This window comes from Tenrec ecaudatus, chromosome 11 (genome assembly GCF_050624435.1).
Source record: "Tenrec ecaudatus isolate mTenEca1 chromosome 11, mTenEca1.hap1, whole genome shotgun sequence".
NCBI lineage: Eukaryota > Metazoa > Chordata > Mammalia > Afrosoricida > Tenrecidae > Tenrec > Tenrec ecaudatus.
This window is the reverse complement of record NC_134540.1, coordinates 79,730,372-79,755,745: the sequence shown is the minus strand read 5'-3', so window position 1 is coordinate 79,755,745 and position 25,374 is coordinate 79,730,372. Positions and strand designations below refer to the sequence as shown.

The following is a 25,374-nucleotide window of genomic DNA, read 5'->3' as shown; positions in this document are numbered from 1 at the left end:
TTGTATGTGGTTTGTGAGTTTAAAGAGGAATTTATGGACTAGTCTCAGACATATGGGATAATATCGGACCTATGAACTCGATCTGGACTGGGCCAGGATGTTTTTGTAATATACAGTTACTCTTTGATATAAAACTCTCTCTTACACACATATGAGTGTCTCGGAATTTGTTTTTCTAGTTAACCCAGACTAACACACCCATCGTCGTTTTATTGGCGATCTCAAAGAAGCTACTGCTACCTTGGTGATGCTATTGCTTTCTTCCTGTTTCACTGACTTCCATTCTGCTCTTTGCATGGTCTCATTCCTGTTTTTCTTCGCTGCTCCTTTTCTATCTGCTCAAGTGACAAGGCTAAGCTAGTAATTTTGACCCTGCCCCTCTTTTTTGGCTCCTTCTGTGTAACTTATACATTTATTGCTAGAGTCTGCTCCAAGCACTGCTTTTTCTATTGTTTACAGTTGCATTTGTTTTTAAGCACTTTTCATGTAATTTTTAATTTCTTAATTGAGTTTTCAAGTAAAGTGCTATTCATTTTCTACGTATTCACCTTTTTCTTAGTCTTTCTGTTGCTATCTAGTTTTACAGCTTTATGGGTCAGAAAGGTGTACTATGCTGTTGGTGGGACTATGTTCGGTATATGTTGACTTTGTTGAGTGTGCTACTTAGAACTCCTTTTACCTGTAAAATGTTTGTTCGGTTTTTTAAAAAGTTTTTTCCTAGTTGTTTGTTCACTGGTCTTTGAAAAATGCCCACAATTTATTAAACAGAGAAGAGGTTCTTTAAAATGTGGTGCTGAAAAAGTTGGATATCTATTTGCAGAAAAATGAAACAGAACACATATCTCACACGACATAGACAAGACCAAACTCACGATGTGTCAAAGACCTAAATATAAGTTCTAAAGTTATGAAAATCACCACCATCAACAACAGAAAGGACAAATATAGGGGACCCTAATGCATGGCATAAATAAGCACCATCAAACAGAATGGAAACACAAACAGAAGACAGGCTATATGACGGGGATCTCTTCAAAATTAGACTCACACTCATATATCAGATTTTAAGCGAAGAGAACCCAGTGGCTGGAGTGAAACCTGATAAGAATATCCAGAACAAGGGTCTGGTTGTTTGGTTTATCATTGAAACTGGCTTGCTAGAGTTTCTTAGAGTTGTCTGCTTCTCATTTCTTTTCGATTCGAGTGTGTTTTATGTTCTGAAGAATTGTCACTGGGTGCATATATCTAATAAGTTAGGTTCTCTTGGAGGATTGATCCTTTAGTCATTATATGGAATGCTTCCTTGTGTCTAATACTGGATTCTAACTTAAAAGTTCATTTTATTAGAGGTTATTATTGCCACCCTACTCTCCTTTGATTGCTGTTTGCATATTATAATTTCCACTTCCTTTGATGTTTAACCTGTTCATGATTTTTATGTCAAAGGTGTGTCTCTTGTAGGCAACATTATTGATGGGTCATGCTTATTTGACTCATGCAGTCACTGTGCATCTCTTGACTGGTGCACTTAAACCATTTGCATTCAATGTGATTATCAGTACGTATGAATTTATTGCTATCATCTTTGTAGCTCCTTTTGTGTGGTGCTACATTTCTTTTATCTGCATAATTTTTTGTGCTGTTCCTTTAGTTTATGGGTTTTCTTTTTGTATCCTTCACGGTTGCTGAGTTTGTTTTACTGGATCTCTTTTTTGTCTTTTTCTTGGCGATTTACTTATTATAAATCATGTTATTGGGGGCACTTACAACAATCCATACATCAATTGTATCAAGCACCTTTGTACATGTTGCCATTGTAGTTACTCTGAAATTTACCTGTATGTTCCTATGTTTAAAGCAGTGTGTCTTGCTGTCACCTTGACTTTCTCTCCATGTGGAAGTTCTATAACTGTTCCATTTATTCCTTTTTGTGTTGTTGATTAGACTTGTATTTCAGTCTTGCACCTTTATTTTTCGAGAGTTCTTCATCTAGGTTGGTATCTAGATGATGCTGTTGTCAGGCTTGATCTCAGGTAGGTGCTTGATGTCATTTGGTTCTTTACTTGAAGAACTCCCTTTGATGTATTTTATAAGGTTGGTCTGGTTTTTAAATTAATTTCCTTAATTTCTGTGTATCTAGGAATGTCCTAGTTTTACTGTCATATTTAGAAGACAGTTTTGCTGTATATGCATGGTTAGATTATTTTCCTTTAGGGTTTTACATATGCCATTCCAATGCCTTCTTACCTAGTTTCTGCTGAGAAATCAATTAATCCTATTGATGACCTTTTGTTGGTACTTCATTTTTCATAACCTACTCCTGAATCCTTTGTCATTGAAAAGTTTATTTGGTGTATTTTCTTTTTAGTGTTTGTTGGGCTTCTTGAATGGAAATCTTGTTTCATATTGTTTTCAGTCACCAAATCTCTGAAAATTGTCCTTTCCCCCTCTATCCTTTTTTTTCTTGTAATTTGAATTGCATGTAAATTCTTGTTGATGGTGTCCACCATAACTCTTAAAACTTTTCATTTTTATTATTCTTCAAATACCTGAGCATCAAAATAGATTTATCCTCCATTTTGTTAATTATTTCTTCCAATGATTCCATTTTACTTCTTGTCCTTCCATTGAGTTATCTATTTGTGATGTTCTATTGTTAACTTTCTGAATTTCTAGGGTGTTTTTTTTTTTGGTTTCTAATCATGTTAATTTTGTCATGTTCTTGTGGTGCTTTCTTGAATTCTTGGGTTTTTTTCTGTTTCCCTTGATCTCCTTGAGGACCCCATAGATGTCTTCTAAATTCCTCAAGTAGTTTTATTACCATCTCATCTTCAGAAACATTTTCTGCTAATTTGCATACTCGTTAGAGCCACATTATCATCCTTCCTCATACAATTGCCTGCCATTTCCTAGACATTAAGATTGGTGCGGAGAATATATATTCTTCCCTGATATTGGGTGAGACTCAGTAGGTGGTCAGGGTCCTGTGGGACTGTGTGGTCCTTCCAGGTTGGTGCTAGCAGCTGTGTCCTCTAAAGGTCAGGCAGGATGCCTGTAGCTCTGAGGGAATACTTACCCTGTGTGGTGGGGAAATGGGTAGCTCAGTAGATAGTGGGGATTAAGTTTTAGTGGATGTGTATTTGACCTGCTAGAACTGTGTGGGATGTGTGATGCTGCAGTACAAAGGGACTAGGACGAAGGCCCTAAAAACTCCTGTCAGGTGGATATAGGTGGCACCTATCAGAATACAGTGGAATGCTTTTAAAGGTGATGTGCCTGGCAGGCTGGTTTCTAGAGATGGGTTCAAGTCACTCACTAGTCAATGGGTTAATAGCCAGTCAGTGCAATTCACTTTTTGTCAGGCGATTGGGGTGAGGATGTAAGGGCCTTTGGTTTCCAGATAGGTGGAACTGGAGCTAACATGACCAATTACTGGTGCAGGACGGGAAAGATGGGGCTGTGCAACCAGTTTCTAAGTGGGTTGCACAGTAGAGCCTGCCCCCACTTGTAGGGAGAGGTGGCATAGTAGGTGTGGTAGGTGAGGTAGAAATGCATCTCCAGCTGTTGGTTGGTAGTATGGTAGCATGGTCACCATGTGGGTGGGGGATGCTCAAGCTTCCAGTTACAGGTTTTCTGATAGTTCATAGTAGACACAATATTCTTAGCTAATACCATAATTTGAATGCCCCTTAATTCTTACCGTCCCTCGAGTAGCCAGTTGCAACTTATGGTGACATCGTGCATATCAGAAGAACTGTGCTCCATAGAGTTTCTAATGGCTAATTTGGGGGAAGTAGACTACCAAGACTTTCCAAGCTGCCATAAGTAGACTTGAATTTTGAACCCTTTGGCTAATAGCCAGGGAACTCTGTCAACCTCTGTAGCATCATACTTCAAATCCCAGATTATTGTAGTGCCCTCTTGTCCACAGGTGGCTGCACTCACACTTACTCCTGCCAAGCTTATGCCAATTCCTAGAGATACTATAGGACAGGGTAGGATGGCCTCTTTAGGGAACTCTTCTCAGGAGTAGAAAAACTCGTCTTTCTCCCATACTGCAACCGGTGGCTTAGAAATGCTAAATTTATAACCACTGTACCACCAGGGCTCTTCCAGGAGGGCTACGGTGACCTATTTGGATTATGCCTGATCTCAACTAAACCAGAAACAAAAGGCTGGATTGTAAAGAAAAACACTTTTCAATATAGTTAATTTAAAAAGTTTTTTATATTTTAATTTTTAATGACTAACAGCCATATTCCAAAGGTGGATTTTATTCAGTTTATTTAAATAAGGATAAGGCTACTTGAAATATTTTTTATATACAAAAATGTACATTACAAGGTTAAACTTTCCTGTACTGAAGTACAAAACTTGCACAAGCATTTAATAAAAGAGCACACTTTACTGAAATTCCACAGTAGTAAACAGGAAGTTCTACAGGTGTATGACTTAATCTACTGGCAGTTTTACTTAATGTAAGTTTTAAAAAGATCACTGCTACTGAGTGATTCTCTAGATCGTCTTTAGAATTTCTCAAAGCCAACCAAAATACTGTGTCAAATAGCAATGACAATTCTCAAGAATCTTAACTATTAGCAAATATATTATGGTTTCATAGTATCAGCTGAACCCACTTTCCTCGGTGCCCGGGTAGCTCTCTAGACTAAGCAGCTGGCTCTAGAAGACTACACTGCCTTTACAGTCACTGGGAAGCAGACCAGAGTCCTGACGTGGCTTGGCCCGGAGACTTTCCGGAATTCCCACAGCAGCCTATGAGCCCTCACCTTTAAAAGGCCTGGGGACTCAGTCCATCTTCACTATGCAGTGAATGAGCAGGGTCAAGCAGTCTGACTTATAACCCTAAGCCCAGGCTTAGCATCTAGAGAAAAGAGGGAGAATGGAAGTACATCAATTAAAAGGATAGGAAAATAGGATCAGAAAAGCGGAAACAAAACAAAACAAAGAGCAAAGACAACTTGCCAGTGGCAAGAAGTGGTGAAGTGCCTGTAACTGTACAGCGGCCCTCTGACTGATGCCACTCATCCCCATAAGACAGGAACAATAGTAACCCAGGTTAGTGTTCTGAAGGGGTAGCCCACTAATATTAAGTCCCTTTAACCTTCAAAGCACACCACACAACATTGCAAAACATACGATTTCCAACACTTCTGCTTGCTTCCCTTCACGCCACAGGCTTCACTAAGTGGAGAATGACATTTCAAAACAAACTGTGTCTACAGACTCCCAAAGGCACAGAACTGTACGTGGCAAGTATTATGTAGTGTGTGAAGTCACGTCTAGCTCTTCTCCACACTGCAAACTCAACCTAGCTCAGTATGCTGCTTATCAGCACGGACTCTGAATGGTCATAGTATAAACTTCAATTTGAAGCAACAGTATTACACAGTTCAGCTGTTATTACCAACCTACTCTGTAAGTTAAATATACAAATAAAAAATCAATCTAATTGCATAACTGAAAATTAGTTACCACTGACTTAAAATCGTCAAATGGCTAATTCTCTCTTAACCAAGAGAAAAATGCAAATGGAAGCAGAGGGGAACAAATGAGTTGAATAGAAACTAGAACTTATCATTCTATTCTAAACTCTCCCTTAATATGTTTATTTATGGGATCATAGTGATCACAGATATACATCAACAATATAACATATAGCAGCGCTGCAGATACCGATATATTCAATACCATTAGTCATTTATGAAACACTTAGGATGTATCAATTATGCCTTACATTTGCAGATTTATTGTTTGGAATAAGGGTCGGACAGAAAATTTCAAGTTTTAGTAACAATACTGACAGGACCAAATAAATTTTAAGGTTATTCAATACCTCAACTCAAATGACTGTTTTAACATTAAGAGGAATGAGACTTTAAATGAGGAAGGGCAGGTGTCAATTTTAAGCTCAATCATACAAGGAGAGAAAAAACAAAGTATTCATTCTTTCAGAAAAGTTGACATTAAAACCCTGGAATATAAGGTAAATCCTATTATCTTACTGACTTCCATTATACACCTGGAGTAATATCATTTAAAAAAAAAAAATCAACAAACCTGACTAGTGCATCTGTGTGACTGTTGGTAGCAAGCTGTTCCGATTAGCCCAATGGAGGGAGGAAGGCATTTTTCCTGCTGCACTCGGCAGCACTGACTGGACCCCAGTGCCCTTCTACTTTCCCCACGCCCTCCCTGCTATACTTCCCAGACTCTTACAGGTTCTAGAATTCTGTTCTCATCTTTTTTTCTGTATTTTTTGCTACCAGGTACCACCTCTAACATGATCACTTGACCTGAAGGTTTTAAGAAAACTTAATTTTAAAATGATTAAACTTCGATGAGGGAGCAACAAGCAACAGGAAACGTGCAATCACAGGCTGCTCATGAAAAGCAGAGATGGACAACTAAAAGGCAGCCGAAACAGAGCCCACTTCCAGCAAGCTTATTCTGACTCATAGCCACCCTACAGCGGAGATGGACAACTGAAAGGCAACCGAAACAGAACCCGCTTCCAGCAAGCTTATTCTGACTCATAGCCACCCTACAGCGGAGATGGACAACTGAAAGGCAATCGAAACAGAACCCGCTTCCAGCAAGCTTATTCTGACTCATAGCCACCCTACAGCGGAGATGGACAACTGAAAGGCAACCGAAACAGAACCCGCTTCCAGCAAGCTTATTCTGACTCATAGCCACCCTACAGGACAAAGTAGAACTACCCCAAGGCCGCAACCTTTTAGGAAGCAAATGACCTGATTTTTCTCTCACAGAAGGACTGGTGGGTTCCTACCACTGTCCTTTGGATTCAGACAAATGCTTTAGCTATGGTACCACCAGGGCTCAGAAAGATGAAGGATAGAAACTGACCAAGCGATCATAATAAATTAATCCTGGTAGCATATCAAAGGGAAGAGCAGTAGTAAGCTCTGATTGCCCCTTGCATTCTGATGGAAAGAAGCAACATGGGGAAAATTGTGGCCTAGTAAAATATTTGAGTTACAAAATGTGCCCCCACCCTTTCCAACGACTCTCAGACAAATGAGAATAATTCCTAAAATTCACACAACGCTTTATACCAAACTTGTAGCTAAGGACATGACTAAAACCAATATAAATGACTTAGACTAAGTCATTAGTTTAAAACAACAACAAAAGCAACTTTCCTCAGATTCAGGATATCTTAGGCAAGAATTTTAAGGAAAAGAAGTAAGAAAATTTGGGGGAAAAAAGGGAAATAACATTACCTTCTTACCTAATCTTAAACCTCTTAGAAAATCCTTTAATAATCAGGGCCTTTGTAAATACTGTCAGTAACTGTGACCTTGTGTGAAAAACTAGTTATAGCTGTATTTACATTTTTGGAAATTTTCCTTCAAGGCCATGTAACATGTTGTATTTTCCTCTTTGCTTCTGGGGGCTTCAGGTTATTCTGAAAAGAGATGAACAGAAACCATTTCATACATGCAGAAAGAAAACACTGTAGCCCTTTTGTAACCTGTAACCACCAGCATTCCCTGTTTAGTGGGAAGCTCCTGTTCCACCTTGAGTGCATGCTGCCATCTGGTGGGGGCCTGCAAAAGTGGGTGAATCCTATAGAATGGACTTCATCCAATCAAGGTCTTTCAAGCACCACAGACCCCGTGGGACATCTGTGCCCCACTGACTAAATCCTATTGTCTAAAAAAAAAAAAAAATTACTCCTATTTCATTCAAAATGCCCTCTACACCATTTCAGCAAAAAAAAAATTTAAAGCAGAAAGTAATTTGGTCTTAAAGGGGATTTAAACACCAAGGTTCATTATTGGTAGCTCACTAGTGCCATCTGGCGGGAATATATTTTGTGACTTGCAGGGGGAGATAACAATGTTTTTGACTGGAGCACTGTGAAATGGTGGAACACAAAAATGAAAAGGTGCAATGCCCACATATCCATTAATGAATGAATGGATGGAGCAAAATGTAGTTCACATACAATGGAATAGTATGCGGCCATAAAGAGAAATGAAGTTCTAGTGTGTGTGATAGCATGGATGAATCTTGACAATATTCTGAGTGATGTAAGAAAACTCAGAAAAATACATCCTCCCTGGTTCCCAATTTCCTCCCCTGCAACTTCCACTTCCACCTCTTCTCAAAAGTCTGTACAACAGAAGCCACCACGGGCACTTAAAGCCAGGCTCAAAGCAGGCCCCAGGGCAGACCATTTAATCAGAATCCACTGGCGTGGGGTGCAGGGGAGGGGAGAGGGGACTGGGTGCTGACTACCTCCTATTTGGGATTTTGTTGCTCAGATGATCCTTAAGAACCATGGACTACTCCAAACCTGTTGCTGTCAGGACCTCCTCCCTTTACCTTATAATCCAAAATTAGTGGAAAACCGTAGTAAGATTAGGTTTTCAAAGGAAATACACACAACTGAGAGAGAGAGAAACGGCCAGGGGGAGAGGAAGCAGGTGAAGGACCTGGGGGCGTATATGTGTTTGCGTATGTGTGTAATGCTCAGGGTTATCTTTGAAATGTGCATTTTTTGCCCCTAACTCATTCAAAACCCCCATCCTCTCTCCCACAAGTACTGAGGTAGCATGTCTTGGGAACAAAAACACCCGAGTTCACATTCAAGCCTGGCCACTATTAATCCTGGAAACCAGGACATTTATTTAAATGTCCTCTGCTTCTGTTTCTTCAGGAACAGTTTGTTCTGTTTGAAATGGGAGTAACAGTGGTGCCTACTGCCTACTTTTAAACCTTCCTCACTTCTTATGAAAGGAGTTTATAAATATTATCACACTGAAGGACTCAGGTTGTCAAATACACAAACGCCGTCTCTTTCCTCCAACAGGAACGACTGTTTCCACATGAGCTACTCTTGATTCCTTTGACGCATGTTTAGAAGGTGATGATAACGTTGAAGTGTAGAAGGCTCTACAATTACTGTGTTGTTTTTTTAAAAAAAAAGAATGAACTTTTCTCAGGAACCTGGGAAAAAGTGACTGTATTTACAATACAAAACTAAACATCACTCACAACTGAAATGTTTGTAGCGAATTTGCCAGCATATCGAATTTCTAATACCCAAATGTTACGAAAATGATGCTTAAATGTTGTATAGCACAATGTAATAGACCTCCCAGACTTCCTACAGCCTTTCCTTGATAGGTACATTTAAGGGGGTTAGAGCGCAGAAGCTAAATATTACAAGACTCTGGTGTCCTTTTAAGGTTACGTGTAAACAACGGTTCACAAATGCTACTTAATGAATGTATGCTCCGGGACAAATTACTTATCATCTGAGCCTCACTGAAAACAGAATCATTTCTGTGTTTTAGGTCCATGACAGCTGATTCAAGGAGGTCCACGAGAACAACTGGGGAAGTGCCTCAAAAGTCTCTTCACACACAGGGCGAGGCAAAAGGCACATGGGCAAACAGAACTAAAAATAATAGATTTTTCCCCATGAACTTTCTGAAAACCTTTTGTATTTTAAGCAGAAACTAATTGAATGCGGTTTTTCAAATGAGTTCACCATCAAGGATTTATAATTTCAGGGTTCAAAACACATAAAAGTAACGAGATGTGAAAAATAAAACCAAACGGAGACATCAATCAGTGTAAGACGTGAAAAAATAATAATAATTTATAAATTATCAAGGGTTCATGAGGGAGGGTAGGAGAGGGAGGGAAAAAATGAGGAGCTGATACCAAGGGCTCAAGGCAAAAGAAAATGTTGACGGCAACAAATGTACAAATGTGCTTGACACAATGGATGTGTGTATGGGTTGTGATAAGAGTGGCAGGAGTCTCCAATAAAATGATTTAAATAAGTAAATAAAGATGGCAACATATGTACAAATATGCTTGATAAATTGATGTATGAGTTGTTATAGAGCTGTAAGAGACCCCAATAAAAAGATCTTAAAAAAAAAAAGGTTAAATAAATAATAAAACCAGCGACTAAAGGGTTCAAAAAACAACATTCGGGGGACGGTGGGGGTGGGGGGATTGGAAGAACACTAGGTGGCACACCTGGCTCATCTCAGGCTCCTGGGCAGAGGATTCAGGCTCCACCCACCTAACTAGGACGTCATCCATCCTGTCCGCTACCCACGCCCCCCACTTACTGCAGCCTCTGCTTCTTCCTTAGGAGCGGCTCGCTTTAACTTCACTGGCGCAGTTCCAACCGGGGGTAATGGTGGCATCTTCACGGCGTCCAGAGGACTTTTCCTATGTGCTAAGTCATGGTTCCGTTTAGTGTCATTAATATTGTGTTCCATTTTATTGTTCACGGGCAAATTGGAAGACAGAGTTGGGGGTGAAACGAGTGAAGAGGAATCGGCTAACTTTGGAAAGACATTGTTGGTGACGCTTGCCTGAGGGGGAGGCTTTAGCCGGTCGTTATCGCCACTCTCTGTCTTTTTCACTTTGATGCTCGTACTTGTTGAACTTCCATCAAACACAATGAGGGGTCTTTTCCTAAACCCGTCCACAGTGGCACTGCTGAAAGAAACCAAGGAAATGCACGCTTGAGGAAAAGCAAGGAAACCCGCTCAATGGAATTTCAAGCTAAAATTAATGATACCCAAAACGATTTATCGATAAGGCTAATCTGTTGCAAATGAGATATTGAGAAAAGTAATCTTTGTTTTTTCTACATAAAATGGAAATTTTCTCGTGATTTATTTTAAAGTTTAAAGCATTTACTTATTTAAAAAATGAAAGTTAGCTTTAAATTGTAATGTATACACAAAATACAATTACTCTTAAAACATGAAGCAACCATATTTTATACAAATGTGGCCTGCATTGTAGGGTATTTCCCCAAATGGTTCAACCCTCTACACATTTGTATCCTATGCATACTCTGCATGCTATATACACGGACATGCTATGGGGGGGGCCCCCCCGCGGGAGAAACATGGTAACTCTGTAACTTACAACATTTCTTACAAACTTAAAACAACAACAAAATAGCCAGCTTATTGACAGCATTAGCTTGACCAGGGGTGTCAAATGGCAGCCGGGAGACTGCATGCAGCCCCGAGGTTATTTTTTGTGGCCCAAGATGCTCTGAAATAAAACATAACCAGGGAATTGTGTGTGCAATATTGCCTTGATCTCCCCTAACCGCTATTTTCTTCATAACAATTATTCCCCCTACACCATCGCTGAAGACAAAGCAGGTACACAAGCAAATGTGGTGAAGAAAGCTGATGGAGCCTAGCCATCAAAAGATATAGGTCTAGGGTCTTAAAGACTTGAAGGTAAACAAACGACCATCTAGCTGAGAAGCAACAAAGCCCACATGGAAGAAGCACACCAGTCTGTGTGATCACAAGGTGTCGAAGGGATCAGGTATCAGGCATCAAAGAACCAAAAAATCATATAATTGTGAATAAGGGGGTGCGGAATGGGGACCCAAAGCCCATCTGTAGGCAACTGGAAATCCCCTTATGGAAGAGTTGCGGGGATGAGACGAGCCAGTCAGGGTGTAGTGTAGCAACGATGAAACATACAACTTTCCTCCAGTTCCTAAATGCTTCCTCTCCACCCTACTATCAGGATCCCATTTCTACCTTACAAATCTGTTTAGACCAGAGATTGCACACTGGTACAGATAGGAACTGGAAACAAAAAGAATCCGGGATGGATGATCCTTTCAGGACTAGTGGTGTGAGTGGCGATACTGGGAGGGTGGAGGGTGGGTGGGTTAGAAAGGGGGAACCGATTACAAGGATCTACATATAATCTCCTCCCTGGGGGACGGACAACAGAAAAGTTGGTGAAGGGCAACGTCGGACAGTGAACCATATGACAAAATAATAATTTATAAATTATCAAGGGTCCATAAGGGATGAGGGAGTGGGAAGGGAGGGGGGAAAATGAGGAGCTGATGCCAGGGGCATACATGGAGAACAAATGTTTTGAGAACGATGAGGGTAATGAATGTACAAATGTGCTTTATACAACTGATGTATGTATGCATTAAAAGAGTTGTATGAACCCTCAATAAAATGATTTTTTTAAATTAGATAAAAAAACCCTATTTTTAAATGTTCATTTTACTTCAGAGCATTGCAGGCCACAAAAAGTTACCTCACACACTGCCTGCGGGCTGCCAGTTTGACACCCCTGAGCTTGACCATGCTTGTTATTATTTAGAAAGGAGGATTCTCATCTTTCAAAGTGAAACCAAAGTGCTTTCAGTGACTTACATACACAGACTTTGCATGTCCCAGTTTTGGTCCATTCATCCCCCAAAGCCTCTGCCCTACTACTTTCCCCTTGATTTGTGTACTCCAGTCCCAAGGGTCTCTGCCAAGCCTGGTACATGATGGGCATATGCCCAAGTGAAGGTCCAGCTAATTCTGCCTGAAACGCTAGCTTGCTCTTTACTTTCTGCAGGTCTGTACCATGACATGTCCGTTCTTGACTGAACTCGCTGCCACTGAGCTCACTCCAACTCATAGCAACCCGCCAGGGCAGAGCAGAAATGTCCTGTGGGTTTCTAGACTGTAGGAAGCTTCCTCGTTCTCCCTTGGAGTGGCTGGTAGTTTCGAACTGCTGACATTGCAGTTAGCAGCCCAAAGCATAATCTACTATTCCACCCTAAAATTGGGATTCTTCTTGTTTTGCCTTTTCCCTTGGCATTTATCACTATATAAGTTATGAGACATTTTAACTTTTTAATTATGTTTCTCCGCACGAATACATAGATAATACACATATATATAGCCAGTCCTTTTCTGATGGTTTTATTATATGCAATAACCAAGGTGGAATCTATTTAACCATATAGCGACCCTGGAGAACAGAGGAGAACTGCCCCCATTGGATTTCAAAGACGGCCATCTTCACAGAAGCAGATTCCTACATTTTTCTCCCACAGAGCAATTGATGGGTTAGTCTTGACCTTTTAGTTAGAATCTGAGCACTTTAACCCATCAAAACGACTTACTCAATAAACAGTTGTGGAATGAATGGATTTTTTTTTAACCTAAGTTTATCTGGGGGGCGGAGAACAATTATTTAGTCACATAGCATAAAAACTAGAACCATTAAAAATTACCTTTTAATCCCGTGCTTTACCTCAGGCTGCTCCCGTTTCATTTCCATCATTTTCCCCCATCGGTTCTTTGGCAAAGCTCTCTGAGGCAATGGGATTGCATGCTGGACATAGAGATCAGTAAGAACGTCTTTATTCACTCTCCTGTCATTTTCAACAGCTATGTTCTTCTGTGAAAAAGAAAACAAAGGAAGTTTCAAACAGCATCCTTCATTTTAGTAACTAGCTATTGAACTCACATGGTAAAGTGTTACTGTGTAAAAGGGCAACTTGTAAAACCAATCTCACAACTGAACAACCTCCTCACAGTCCTAAGTTGTTGCCATTGAGGTAAGTCAGTTGACTCCTGGTGGCCCGAATGGCGGAGGAGATCTGCTCCAAGATGGTGGTCTTTCAGTGGCAGGCTGCCAGGTTTGTCTTCCTAGAAGCTGCTGGCTGGATTCAGCTTTTTGGCTAGTAGTCAGACTTTACTGCCTGCACCACCCAGGGATCTAAATAAGGTGCTGTAACACCCATCAACATTGTCTGGTTTTATCTTAAAGACAATGGGCCCATGACCAGGACTGCTGCATGATTGCTTTGACAATACTCTAGGAATGCAGAACGTTTCCAGTAGTATTATCTGAATCTATTAAGGAGATCTGAATAAAGGGTCTTGCTGGGGAAACACACAAGAAAGTCAACAGTGATAACTACCACTAACAACCACAGAGCGACCTAGAGTGCTAACATCGCCAGCTTCATGGAGTGGCCGTCCCTCATTATTTCCCATGGTCCCTTAATGCAGTGCTATTGAAGGGTAACTCCAGATTTCAAATGGCCTTTGAGATGAAAACCTGGTGGTCCCCTTACTGATGACAGATACAGGACATCGTTGCACTAACATGCTCTGCATGCTCTCGAGGGCCTTTCAGTGACCGCTCAAGCATCACTCCCTAAATCGTCTCATTCTCTCTCCATTTCTCAATGTTTTCCTCATCAAGCAAAACAGACAGCCCCAGACTCTGGAATCGTTATGAAAATGGGTAAGAAAGGCAGTAGGATCACATGCTCTGTAATTTCATTTCACCAAACATTTGTTTCCTACCATTGTGGTGAGGAAATCCAATCGATGTCCCCTGATTACAATTCTTTTTTTTTTTTTACATTTAAAAGCACATTTTACTTCTTCTATTTCTCATATTTATCAGCCCATAGTTCGTCATCTATTTTGCACTGTGTAGTAACTCAGAAGTGTGGAGAAGTCCTGGCAATGCTATTGGACAAGATTCCGAAAGGGTAGGTTTGTTTAGGAAGTTTATTTAGGCCTTTGGTGTAGGATGACTACCTTCAAGAACACAAATCTATTTAGTAGCGGGTGGGGGGCTGGAGGAAATTGGACAGAGTACTGAGAGGAAAACATGAAATACAGTGGACTCAATTCCGAGTCATCCTGCCCCTACAGCTCGGAGTAGAACCGCCCCTCTGCATTTCCGAGACTGTAAATCTTTACTGCAGGAGAAAGTCTCCCGTGTTTCCCGTGGGGCGGCTGGTGGTGTCAACTGCTGATCCCTGCAGTTTGCAACCCAACCCGTAAACTGCTATACCACCTGCTCGATAAAAACACTCAAGGAAACTTTCAGGAACTCTTTACTACTTTAAACTTTTTTTTTTCATTTTCTCCCACAGTCACAGCCGGTCCTACACTGAGAATGAGGAGCTGACTTCTCTCCTGAATGCACACTTTGCAGATGGTTTGACCTTAAGACATTTCACCTCCGTTTTCTTCATCTTTAAACAAAGTCCAAGTGCGTGGAAAACGACGTTTTCTCAGACGCTCTCCAACCTTGAGGATCCGAATTTCTATTCTCCAGTTCTTGCCCGCGTTCTTCCTCCCCAATTCCTCCCTTCCCCGGTCCCCTGCTTACAAACAAACCGGCCCTAGGGGTCGGTCGCCTTGGGGCTCCTCCAGCGCTCGGCGGAAGCAAGCCCATTTCTGGCAATTCCTGATTCCCGAAGGACGCCTGTTTTCCGGAGAGTGGGCGATCTAGGTGGGACGGTAAGTGGCAGAACCCGGGCGGGAGGAGCGACGGCATTTACTGGAGGGTTGGCGGCCCCTCCGGGTGACTTCAGGCGAGCCCCCACCCCAGCGGGCCCACCCTCTCGGCCTCCGCCCCGGAGCGGCCAACCTGCTCCAGCGTGAGAAGCAGGAACTCCTGCGACAGCAGCTCCGGGTGCAACAGCAGCTCCGACTCCGTGCAGCTGCGGCCGCCCACATCCCCGGCCATCGTCGTCGCCCGGACAGCCCCGGCCGGTTACCCACCAGGCTCCGCGAGAGCGGCGTACCGGAAATGACGCGCCCCGGCGGGGACTCGGAGGCGACGTCACGCCGAGCGCGACTCTAGTCCCGCTACGCTTCCGGCAAGCTTGTGGATGCCGGGGACGAGCGCCGGGGGGCGAGTGCTTCTCTGGAAGAAAGGGATAAAAGGAATCACCGCTGAAGAGGGGGATTTAAAGTCGTACGGAAGGCCAGGCCAGCGTCAAGTTCACGGAGCCCGCCGGATTAGTCGCGCCTCCCGGGACGTCCAATGGAAGCGAGCAGCCCGGGTGGAGGAAGCCTGAAGGCTAGAGGCAGGTTGGTTGGTGTTCGGTGCCCTCGGTTGGTTGTCCTCGTCGCGACTGCGTGAGCTACCGCACGAAACACCGCCTGGCACGTACCCGTCCCAGCCGTTGCGGTTGTCGGGGCCCAGTATTTTCTCCCCTGGGTCAGTCCCTCTTGTTGAGGGTTTTCCTGGTTTTCGCTAACTTTCTTTTTTACCACACAAGATACCTCCCAGTGGACGGTCCCACCTGATGACATGTCCAAAGCATATGAGGAAAGTCTCTCTGCCCTTGGTTCTCAGGAGCATTCTGGCATTACTTCTCGCAAGCCACAAGATACCCACAGTCGCTCCCATGGAGTCCTTTGACTCTTGGTGACCGGATAGAATAGGGTGGAGGTGTTCCTGTAGATTTCCCCGATTGTAACACTTTATGGATACATTACTTTAAGTACGGTACTTACTCTCTTTGAAACCTTGTTTTTCCTCCTTTGCCTGTTTATATGGATCGACTCCTTAACGTTTTTCAATATAATGTAAACCCACCAGCACTAGGGACTAAACTCGGTTCCCTATCCCCAGTGCCTGGGACAGGGTTGGCACTCAAGTATTTGTTCTCTGAAATAATACTCAGAAGTATTTTAGATGGATGCTCTCTTACATAAAGAATTTAAAACTAATTTTTACAATTAGAAACTCGGGCATAGTAGAAAAATTGTTCAAGATCATAGAATAAGGAAGTAGCAAAAACAAATTCAAGTACATTGTCTACCAGCTGCCCTTAAGTCAGTTCTAACTCACAGGAGCCCTATATAACTGTCCCTGTTGGTTTCGGAGACATTGTTTTTTACTGGAGTAGAAAGTCTCATTTCTCCCACAGCTACTTGTGGTTTCGAACTATTAACCTTGGGGTTAGTAACGCAATGCTTAACCACTATACCACCAGGGCTCCTTGCCTAATTCTGGTTATCACCAATACATCTTTTCTATTATCTGGCAAATCTTTCATGGGAGAAATCCTGTAATATTTTGGACATTTGAAACTTAAGTTGCTGCTAAATACTCATTGCTTGCATCCCCTTTAAAGTATCTGTTTATTGGGACTCACTACTTCTGTACAAACTATGGGAAACTCTGTGCCCAAAGACAAAGCCTTGAAAGAGTTTTGGCCCATAGGTGAGATGCTCAAGCAAATAAGCAAGATACACTGACAGGCATTTTGGAATTAAAAAAAAATCTGTATATGATAGTTTATTTCTAGACAGAGCTTTCAGCAGGATCATTTCCAGTCAACCCCTCTGATGAAGCCCTGCATTTCCATCCCGAGTGTGCTGAATTGGAATATGTATTTTAGCAAGATCCTGAGGTAATACATACTCCAAGCCCTGTAGAAAGTGAATTTCAAAATTGGGAGGAAACGCAAATGTTACTAGATACAGAGTTTTTTTTTTTAAATTTTATTTTAGTTCTGAGGCAGCTAATCTGAAAGAGTAAAATAATTTGCCTAACACTCTACAGAGCCTTATACTGAGCTAGGGCAGGTGATTTAGATGCTCTAACTTTGAGTTAGGATGCCGTGAAGGCACATCGCTTCAATCCTGTCTCCTAACAGAAAAGTCAGCCGTTTGAACCCACTGGTGATCTCTGCTATTAAAGACAGCAGAGGCAGCCTGCGACTCAGTTCTACTCTGGCCTCTGCGCTCTGATCGCTGTGAGTCCCAGTGGGCAGACAGCACCTTGGGAGTTAAGTGCTCTCATCACTACATGGCCTATCTTAAAATCTGATTTACTTCGCATAACAATACTGAAATTAGTGTCACAGGTATTTATTATTATCCTCATTTCCCCCCCGTAAAGGAAAATAAAACGCTTTCACGGTAACAGCAACTGCCTTGGCTCCTTTCAAGATAGCTAAGAGTTAGACTTGAGTTCACACCCTGTTTTGCTTCACTGAATTCCTCGTTAAGGAACGGGACTGTAGTAGAGTGCTGACACTCCTTGAAGAATTATCGAAGGAGAAACGCTTATATAACACTTGGCCCTGAGTAGTATGTGTGTTTTAAGTTTTCTGTCCGAGGAGACAATATAGAGGGTAAGCTTTGGTGTGGCCCAACCTTTGATTAACACCAGCTCCAGCAGAGTAGGACTGCTTCCTTATTAACGAGGCTGCATGTTTGGGCACAGAAATCCTCGTTTCTCTCTTGGAGTGGCTGGTTGATCTGAGCTGCTGACCTTGTTGACAGCCCCACAAGGCACACCCAATTGAATCCATGCATTGAGTTTGTATCTGAAAGTGTGCTTGCTGTGCTCTTTCCCCTGTAGTTTTTCTGGTCTAAGCACCTAACCCGAAACCTGCCGAGCACCTGTAAAAGTGCTTTATGGAAGGACAAATCGGTGCTGCTTTGCTTTCCTTCCACATTTCCTTTCGAGAACTAGGCCCATTAAGAAGATTCTAGGTGCCAAGGGTGTGAGGGGCGCTGCTGGGAGGGGGTAGGGAGAGTGGGTTGGAAAGGGGGAACTGATTACAGGGATCCACATGTGACCTCCTCCCTGGGAGACGGACGGCAGAGAAGGGGGGGAAGGGAGACTCCGGATAGGGCAAGATATGACAAAATAACGATCTATAAATTATCAAGGGCTCATGAGGGAGGGGGGAGCGGGAAGGGAGGGGAAAAAAAAGGACCTAATGCAAAGGGCTTAAGTGGAGAGCAAATGCTTTGAAAATGATTAGGGCAAAGAATGTACAGATGTGCTTTATACAATTGATGTATGTTTATGTATGGATTGTGATAAGAGTTGTATGAGCCCCTAATAAAATGTTAAAAAAAAAAGAATGTACAGTTCAGGAGTGGGGAGCAGGGAAGTAGGAGGAAAAAATGAGCTGATACCAGGGGCTTATGTGGAGAGCAAATGTTTCGAGAATGTTGAGAGTAACGAATGTACAAATGTGCTTTATATAATTGATGTATGTATGGAGTGTGATAAGAGTTGTATGAGCCCCCAATAAAATGATTTTTTTAAAAAAGTAGATTCTAGGTGTCTCTGAGGCAGAACTCTCAGCATAGAGAGAATGTTTCCTGAAGCAAAACAAGTTAACCTCATCAGGATTAAAAGGAAGAACTGGACTACTGAAATGGACAAGCTCATATCACCACATGAACTGAGAACACCTTTCCGTGGGTGCATTTTTCCCACCCCTTCCCACCCGCCTCAGTCTGGCCTGAGGTCATGTGTTTTAACATCACCGTGGAATGCAGGTGTGTAAGTGCCCTCGGGGAGCAATTCTTGTGGAGAGGACCCTTCTCCCCTGATCAGGAGAAGCTGTAATAAGTCTTTCTCTCAGGGCCTGGAGTGTTTGTTTCCCTCCCCTGCTAGGAGCACAAGCTAGACACAAAATCCAGGAATGGGATCATAAAACAAGGCGCCTGAAACTTTACCTAAATATACTTTTGTTTTACTTCTATCAATGCCACTTAGTGATATATGTATTTTAATTTGCTTTTTCTTCTACTTTCTGTATTCTACCCTCTCTGAATAATATAAACGAAAATTGGCCAGGGAAGAGGAGGCTGCAGCCTGGAGAGAGGTTCCCCTTTGAATATTTCCACTGCAGCCCAGGTGAGCCTGATATTTAAAATAAGACTTCAATAGTTCTAATTGGATATTGTAGTACTCTTTTATCTGAACCCGCATCATACTTTTCTCAGGTACTCAATAAGTGGTGGATAAACAAACACATCATGAACCAAATACATATTGAGGACTTTTTGCGCTCATTCCTATTGTTGGTAGTGTAATATTTAAGATACCATATTTATCTTACAGATGTTCCAGCATTTTAGGTAAAAAATTTAACAAGCATTAGAATAAATGTAGCCTTTCACAAATACTTCACATTATCGGACCTACACTTTTACATATGCAAGGCCAGTCTGTTTTTGAGTTTTAAATAATTGTCTTCAGTAGCATCATAATATTTTGTTTTATTGTGTCATTTCATTTTTGTAATTTCTTGTTTCTTTTACAATGAAATCATAATAAAGGCAAAATTGTATACGTAAGCTACTAACTTTCTTGTAAAACCAATCTGCTACCTCTTTGATGCGCCACTGGAAATCTCTTTCATTTGGAGGCGCTCAGTATTCCAGCAACAGTGCCTGGCACATGGAGTGGGGACATTATGCGAATGCTGAGTGGATATGAACGACTGAACCTGTTCTTGATTTTAGGCACTTTCTGAGTTCTACCGCCACAAAATCCTTAGAGCACATTCCGTTTAGCCTTACAAATGGACTGGGTGGGGGTTTCTTCCACAAGCCTTCTAAATCACTGGATGTGAAAATCATCTGGACGGCTTGTTGAGACAGATTGTCGCCCCCTCCCTGGACTTCCATTTCAGAGGTTTGTGGGCAGCATAGTCATTTGCATTGCTAACAAGTTCCCGGCGATGCTGACACAGCTGAGTAAGAACTAGACAAACCACTGTAAATTAAGGCTCCTTGAGGCCAAGGAGTGTGTCTTTCCTCTTTCAACCTCTAGCAAGGTGTGGAACCCATGGGAGTTGTTCAAAAAGTAGCTGATATAATGGTACAAACGTTTATTTTACTGAAGCTAGTCTACTATGACTATTTGTTGAAAGCTGTGTTTGCTAGCAAAGATTTTGAATGCACACTTTGTTTTTCAGTGCTGTTGTCTGCTGTTGAGGCGCTTCCAGCTCCTAGTGCAATGAGATCCCCTTGTCGTGACCCACAGGCTTTCACTGAGTGGGTTTGAGGAAGTCTATTGCCATGCCTTCCTTCCTCTCTCAAAACTCACTTCCATCAGGTCGATTCCACTCAGAGTGACCCCACAACTATGAGTAGAACTACTCCTGTGGGCTTCCGAGACTACATCTTTACAGAACTAGAAAGCCTCATCTTTCCCGTTTAGAGTGGCTGGTGGTTTCAAACTGCTGACTTTGTGGTAGCAGCCTAATGTACTCAGGGCCCCTCCTAGTTTGTCTTAATTGGGTAGCTCCACTGAAATCTGTTTAGCATAGCAATGTGAACCCTTCCACTGGCAGATGAAGTACACTGGACGCACATTTGCCAGGAACGGAACCTGGGTGTCCAGTCGGAAGGCCTGGCGTCTATCTTTTGAACCACCACTACTCCCTTTCTTTGCTTAACCTCCACTAAGATGGTACCCAAAGTGGTAGTTGTACAAGAGAGCTTATAAATAGGACAGATGCTTAGTATTAGGGTCTTCTTTTAAAGAGATTCTATTTTATAAATATTGAACATTTGAAGTCAAAATTTAAAAATGTTTGTTAGTGTTTCATATATGTCTGTATTGCTTCTCCATGCAGTAGACACAGCAAAGAGCACATAGACTGACTCCATGCCCCCATTCAGACAGAATGGTGTAAAATCAGGAAAGGTGTGTTTCAGGGTTGTATGGCCACACATATTTGCTATATGCTGAACACATAATCTGAGGAACTGGACCATAGGAACTAGGAGAACACCGCAGCAGGATGGGACCTGGAAGGCGTTATTAGCAATTTGCAATCAGCCGACAGCCTCGATTGCTGCAAACCATGAGGGCTTGGAGCACTTACTGATGAAAGATCATAGACTAGCCTTCAGTATGGCTTACAAGTCGGCGTTAAGCCAGAATCCTCACAGCTGGACCAATAGACAACATCATGAAAACAGAAAAAAACTGCAGTTGTCAAGGGTTTCATCTTACGTGGATCCACATTCCACATTCATGGAAGCAGCCTTGAAAAACTAATGACATACTGCATTGCGCAAATAAATCTGCACAAGGCTTTCTTAAAGAGCAAAGATGTCATTTGGAGGACTAGGTGTGCTGGACCCAAGTCAAGATATTTTCAGTTGGTTCATATGGTATGAAAGGTGGACAACACGTAAGACTGGAGAAGGCCGATGCATTTGAACTACAGTGTTGTGGGAGGGTCCTGCAAGTACCGTGGACACCAGAACAAACACATTCGTGTTGGAGGAAGTACAACCAGAGTGCTCCTTAGAAGCGAGGATGGCAGGACTGTGTCTCATGTACTTGGATCTGTTATCAGGAGACAGCAGTCCCTGGAGAAGGGCAGCATGCCTGGTAAAATAAAAAGCTTCTACTTATCATTTCAGGAAAAAGACAAAAAGACCCTCAAGGACATGGCTTGATAAGAATGGATGTAACCATGGGCTTACAGATAACAATTGGGAGGATGGTGCCGGAGTATGCAGTGTTCAGTCTGTTGTACAGAGAGTCGTGCCAAAGCCTATTCAGTGGCACCTAACAAGAAAGCCCTCAAGAGTTTACATCCAGTGTGGAAGTAACACAGAGGATATGAATTCTGATGATGTTAAATGCGCGAAATAGACCGCAACTATTAAAGCATCCAGTTGTAGCTATGCACCTGTTAATCTTCATTGTGAAAAGAATCTTAAACATTGCATAAATTACTCTGAAAATTTTTAGGATGAGCCCAATTAAAATAATTAATAAATATTGATAAATTGATTAATCATTTGAAGAACATATGGCTTTGATCATCTTAAAATGTAACCAACAGAAAAATATGAGGGATTTAGAATTATTAGTCTGATGGACCTAGTTGCACAGACAGTTGGGAAATAGATTTCTCTGAAAATTTCAGGAAAAGTAAGTTTCTAGATGGAGTAAAATGGAAGTTATTTTAAGAGTACGATAATACATCCTTTCATAAGAAAATACTGCAGAGTTCTCTTGTTAATACTTAATTTTGCTCTTGTATTTAAAAAAGGTGGACACAAAGTTTCAATGAAATAATAGAACTTTATTTGGGAAAAAAACTTGAATTCTAGGTTCTTGGTAACTGCTTACAATCATGTTGGGAGAAGTCCTTTGCCTCTTAGCCTTAGTCAACTTTTGTAAAATATTGAAAATAATACTAACTACTCCATAAGGGTATAAGCAAAGTTTAATGAGGTAATTGCTGTAAAACAGTCTAATGTCCGGCAATCGTACCGTTGAAACTGGTCTTTGGCAGCTCCCAGTACTATTCTGTGGTAGAAGACCACATGGAGAAGTGAAAATCTAGATTCTGGGCCCAGGTAGGCGGTGATTTTCAGATGTGTTTGATGGGACAAGTGAATGTTGTCAGTGGGCCTTTGTAAACTGGCTGTATTCTCCTGGTGCCCTCTGGTGCTCTAGCTCCACTGGCTGGCTGTGTCCTTTGACGCCAGGGTGCCTTTACTCCTTGTTTTAGAAGCTGCCCTTATGGGAAACCAGCTGCGGGCATGGGTTCCCCTGGGTCAGAAGTGAAGTAATATCTGGAGCTGCAGCACATATGTGATTGTGCAGTTACAACAGAAAAAGTGGACAGGCCGCAGAAAGATGATTTCTGATGGTCTTTTATTTTTGTCATCCAAACCATGGCTACTTCCCCCATTTTGTCTCAACAGACACCTCTGGTAGGATCTGGCATTTGTCTAGTGACTTGGGATAACATCTTTGCGTTACCATTTCCTGAAGCCCAGTCACTAAAATGAAGGAAAACCAGAGTAAGCGATTCTTTTTGTATGGCAATAATTAAGCACCCTGGAGGGAGTTCTCCGATTCTTCCATCACGAAGTTAGATTTTGACGATAGGCCGGTTCACAGATTGAGAGTAACCGAGGAGGTTCCCCCTGAGGTTTGCCCTTTTCGGAAGAATAGCTTTGCTTCTTAAATACGTGCATGTGTACAAATGTCCGCGTCCTTCAGGGACTCCCATTTCTTCCCGTGCGTGCCCGGAACTCGCTGTGGCTGGTGGGATGGGCACTAGGTCGTCGCCGCTGGCCAGCGATACATTTCCAGCACCCGGTCCGGGAGGCAGCGCTGTCAGACGTTTGTTTCACGGGCTTCCCTCATTGTTGCAGCCATCAGAGTATTTCTGGCGAGGTCTCCCGGAGCTCCACACGCCAAGGCGGAAAGCAGGAGAGACGGCCACTCCTGAGCACTTCCCCTGTGGACGCCAAACCGCGTTCGGAGTGCTTTACACGAATTAACGCCTTTCGCCCTCCCAGTCCCCCAAGGAGGACCCCTATGGGCAGCGGGGCACCCTGGGGCCACGAAGGGCCTGAGCGCAGAGCCGGGGCCCCCAGCCCCGGCAGGCTCGGGCGCCGCGGGCCGCGGGTGACGCGCTGACGCCGGCCTGCTCGGTCGCCGGGGACGGCGCTCGGAAGCGAGGCCGGGCGGGCACGGGCACGGGCACCCGGCCGCACTCCCGCCCTCTCGGCGCCGGGCGGCGGCCCCACGTGACGGGAAGCGGCGGCGGCGGCGGCGGGGCCGAACCTGCAGGAGCAGCCCCGGGCCGGGGGAGTGGGCCAGCGGGCGCTGGGGGCGCGGGAGCCCCGGGCCGCGGGGGTGACGGCGCGGGCCGAGCGCGGGCGCGGGACGGCGGAGGCCTGGCTGGCGGCGGGGCGCTGGTGAGTGCGGCGGGAGCGGGAGGGCGGCGGCCTGGCTGGGGCGCGGGGCGCGCCGTGGGCAGCGAGACCGAGACGGTGGCAAGGGAACGTACGTGTGTGGGTCGGGGAAGCAAGAGCGGCGAGCAGTTTGTGTGTGGAGGCAGGGGTGTGTGTATGTGCGTGAGGGCAGGTGTGCACAAGTGGGGGGAGGGCAGGTGTATGGGTAGCAGGTGTGCACCAGTGGAGAGGGAGGTGGGTGTGAAAGGGCAGTAGTGCACTTCACGAGTGTGTGTGTGTGTTCACATGCACATTCGCTGACAGGTGTGATTGAGGCAGGAGCATGGGGGACAGTGGTTGTTGGGGAAACACGTGTATATTAAATTGGGGGCAGGTGTGCAAATGTGCGACTTAGGAGCAGGTGTACAATTGGGGACAGTTACTTGGTGTGAGTGGTTGTGCACGTGTGTGGGATGGGACTGACGTGCATGTGTGTAGGGGTCAGCAAACGGCACAGTGAATGTGGAGTGGGTCAGAGAGACCTCGTGCTTGATTGGTTCTCTGGGGGTAGACAGGTGTACAAAGACAGTCCAGGCCTTGGGAGCTCCCTGCACCTCGTGAATAGTTTGGGTGCAGTGGCGGATGTTTCCTAGAACTCTGGTTTTGAGAGCTCTCTGTGCTGGGAGAACTGTAGTGGGAGACTGGCCTGGTGTGTGTTGAGAAGGGAGAGGCTTACATGAGGGCTTTGAAGGGCTTGTTTTAAGCCCCAGGTCAAGGGCTGGAAGCTAGTCCCCCAATGGGATTTTTCTTTACCTTTGGAGGTTGAGATAGAAGTTGGACTTTCTGTGTTTTCATACCTCTAGTGTCATGACCGTAAAAATAGAAGCAGTAGTCTCTCTTTGTTTACACTGTGGTGGTGGTGTGCTTCCGTATTGGGCTGTGATCCACATGGTGGGCAGTTCTCAACCACCAGCAGCTCTGCAGGGGAAAAGACTGGGCTTGCTTATCCCTGACACGGTCACAGTCTCAGAAACCCACAGGACTATCGCTATGGCAGTGAGTGTGCTTTGCTTTAGTCATTTCTTCTATTTCAAAGTCTATTGCGTGGACCCCAAACATAAGTCCTTCTAGAGCCACTGTTGGCTTCATTGGACACCGGGATCACCCAGTGCTTCTTAAAGCGCCTGGGTTGTACACTGGGTCCTGGGATCAAAACCTGTCCCAGCAGGAGCTCATTATTTGTGGGAAGGCTCGTGGTCCAGCCAGGTCCAAGCAGTGGTAAGCTAGA

General features: G+C 43.5%; 2 protein-coding genes across 5 annotated transcripts in view; one reads left to right on the top strand and one right to left on the bottom strand.

Annotated features, from left to right (window-relative positions):
- Positions 1–4,256: 4,256 nt before the first annotated feature.
- Positions 4,257–15,388, bottom strand: C11H2orf49 (chromosome 11 C2orf49 homolog). The gene is made up of 4 exons (XM_075563342.1): positions 15,250–15,388; positions 13,085–13,251; positions 10,140–10,515; positions 4,257–7,450 (listed from the first exon to the last, which is right to left on the bottom strand). The coding sequence occupies exons 1-4, from the start codon at positions 15,346–15,348 to the stop codon at positions 7,394–7,396; spliced, it is 699 nt and encodes a 232-aa protein (XP_075419457.1). The 5' UTR covers positions 15,349–15,388; the 3' UTR covers positions 4,257–7,393.
- Positions 15,389–15,475: 87 nt separating this feature from the next.
- TGFBRAP1 (transforming growth factor beta receptor associated protein 1) overlaps positions 15,476–25,374 on the top strand; it is a 65,134-nt gene continuing 55,235 nt past the window's right edge. The window contains exons 1-2 of one of the 4 annotated variants that reach the window (XM_075563339.1): positions 15,476–15,695; positions 19,219–19,278. Coding sequence is in view for 1 of the 4 variants with exons in the window: in XM_075563337.1 (XP_075419452.1) it covers positions 23,189–23,204 (16 nt within the window). In the remaining 3 variants the exon portion in view is untranslated. Of the gene's footprint in view, positions 15,696–19,218; positions 19,279–23,108; positions 23,205–23,497; positions 24,111–25,374 lie in introns of those variants that run through there. The other 3 variants (XM_075563338.1, XM_075563337.1, XM_075563340.1) reach the window with 3 other exon arrangements.

Excerpts from the sequence above, each read along its gene's own strand:
- C11H2orf49 (XM_075563342.1), bottom strand. The coding sequence starts at position 15,348 with ATGGCCGGGGATGTGGGCGGCCGCAGCTGCACGGAGTCGGAGCTGCTG. Across the intron at positions 13,252-15,249 it reads TGCTTCTCACGCTGGAGCAG|AAGAACATAGCTGTTGAAAA; the intron begins GTTGGCCGCTCC and ends TCTTTTTCACAG. Across the intron at positions 7,451-10,139 it reads AGGAAGAAGCAGAGGCTGCA|AATAACCTGAAGCCCCCAGA; the intron begins GTAAGTGGGGGG and ends ATCTCTTTTCAG.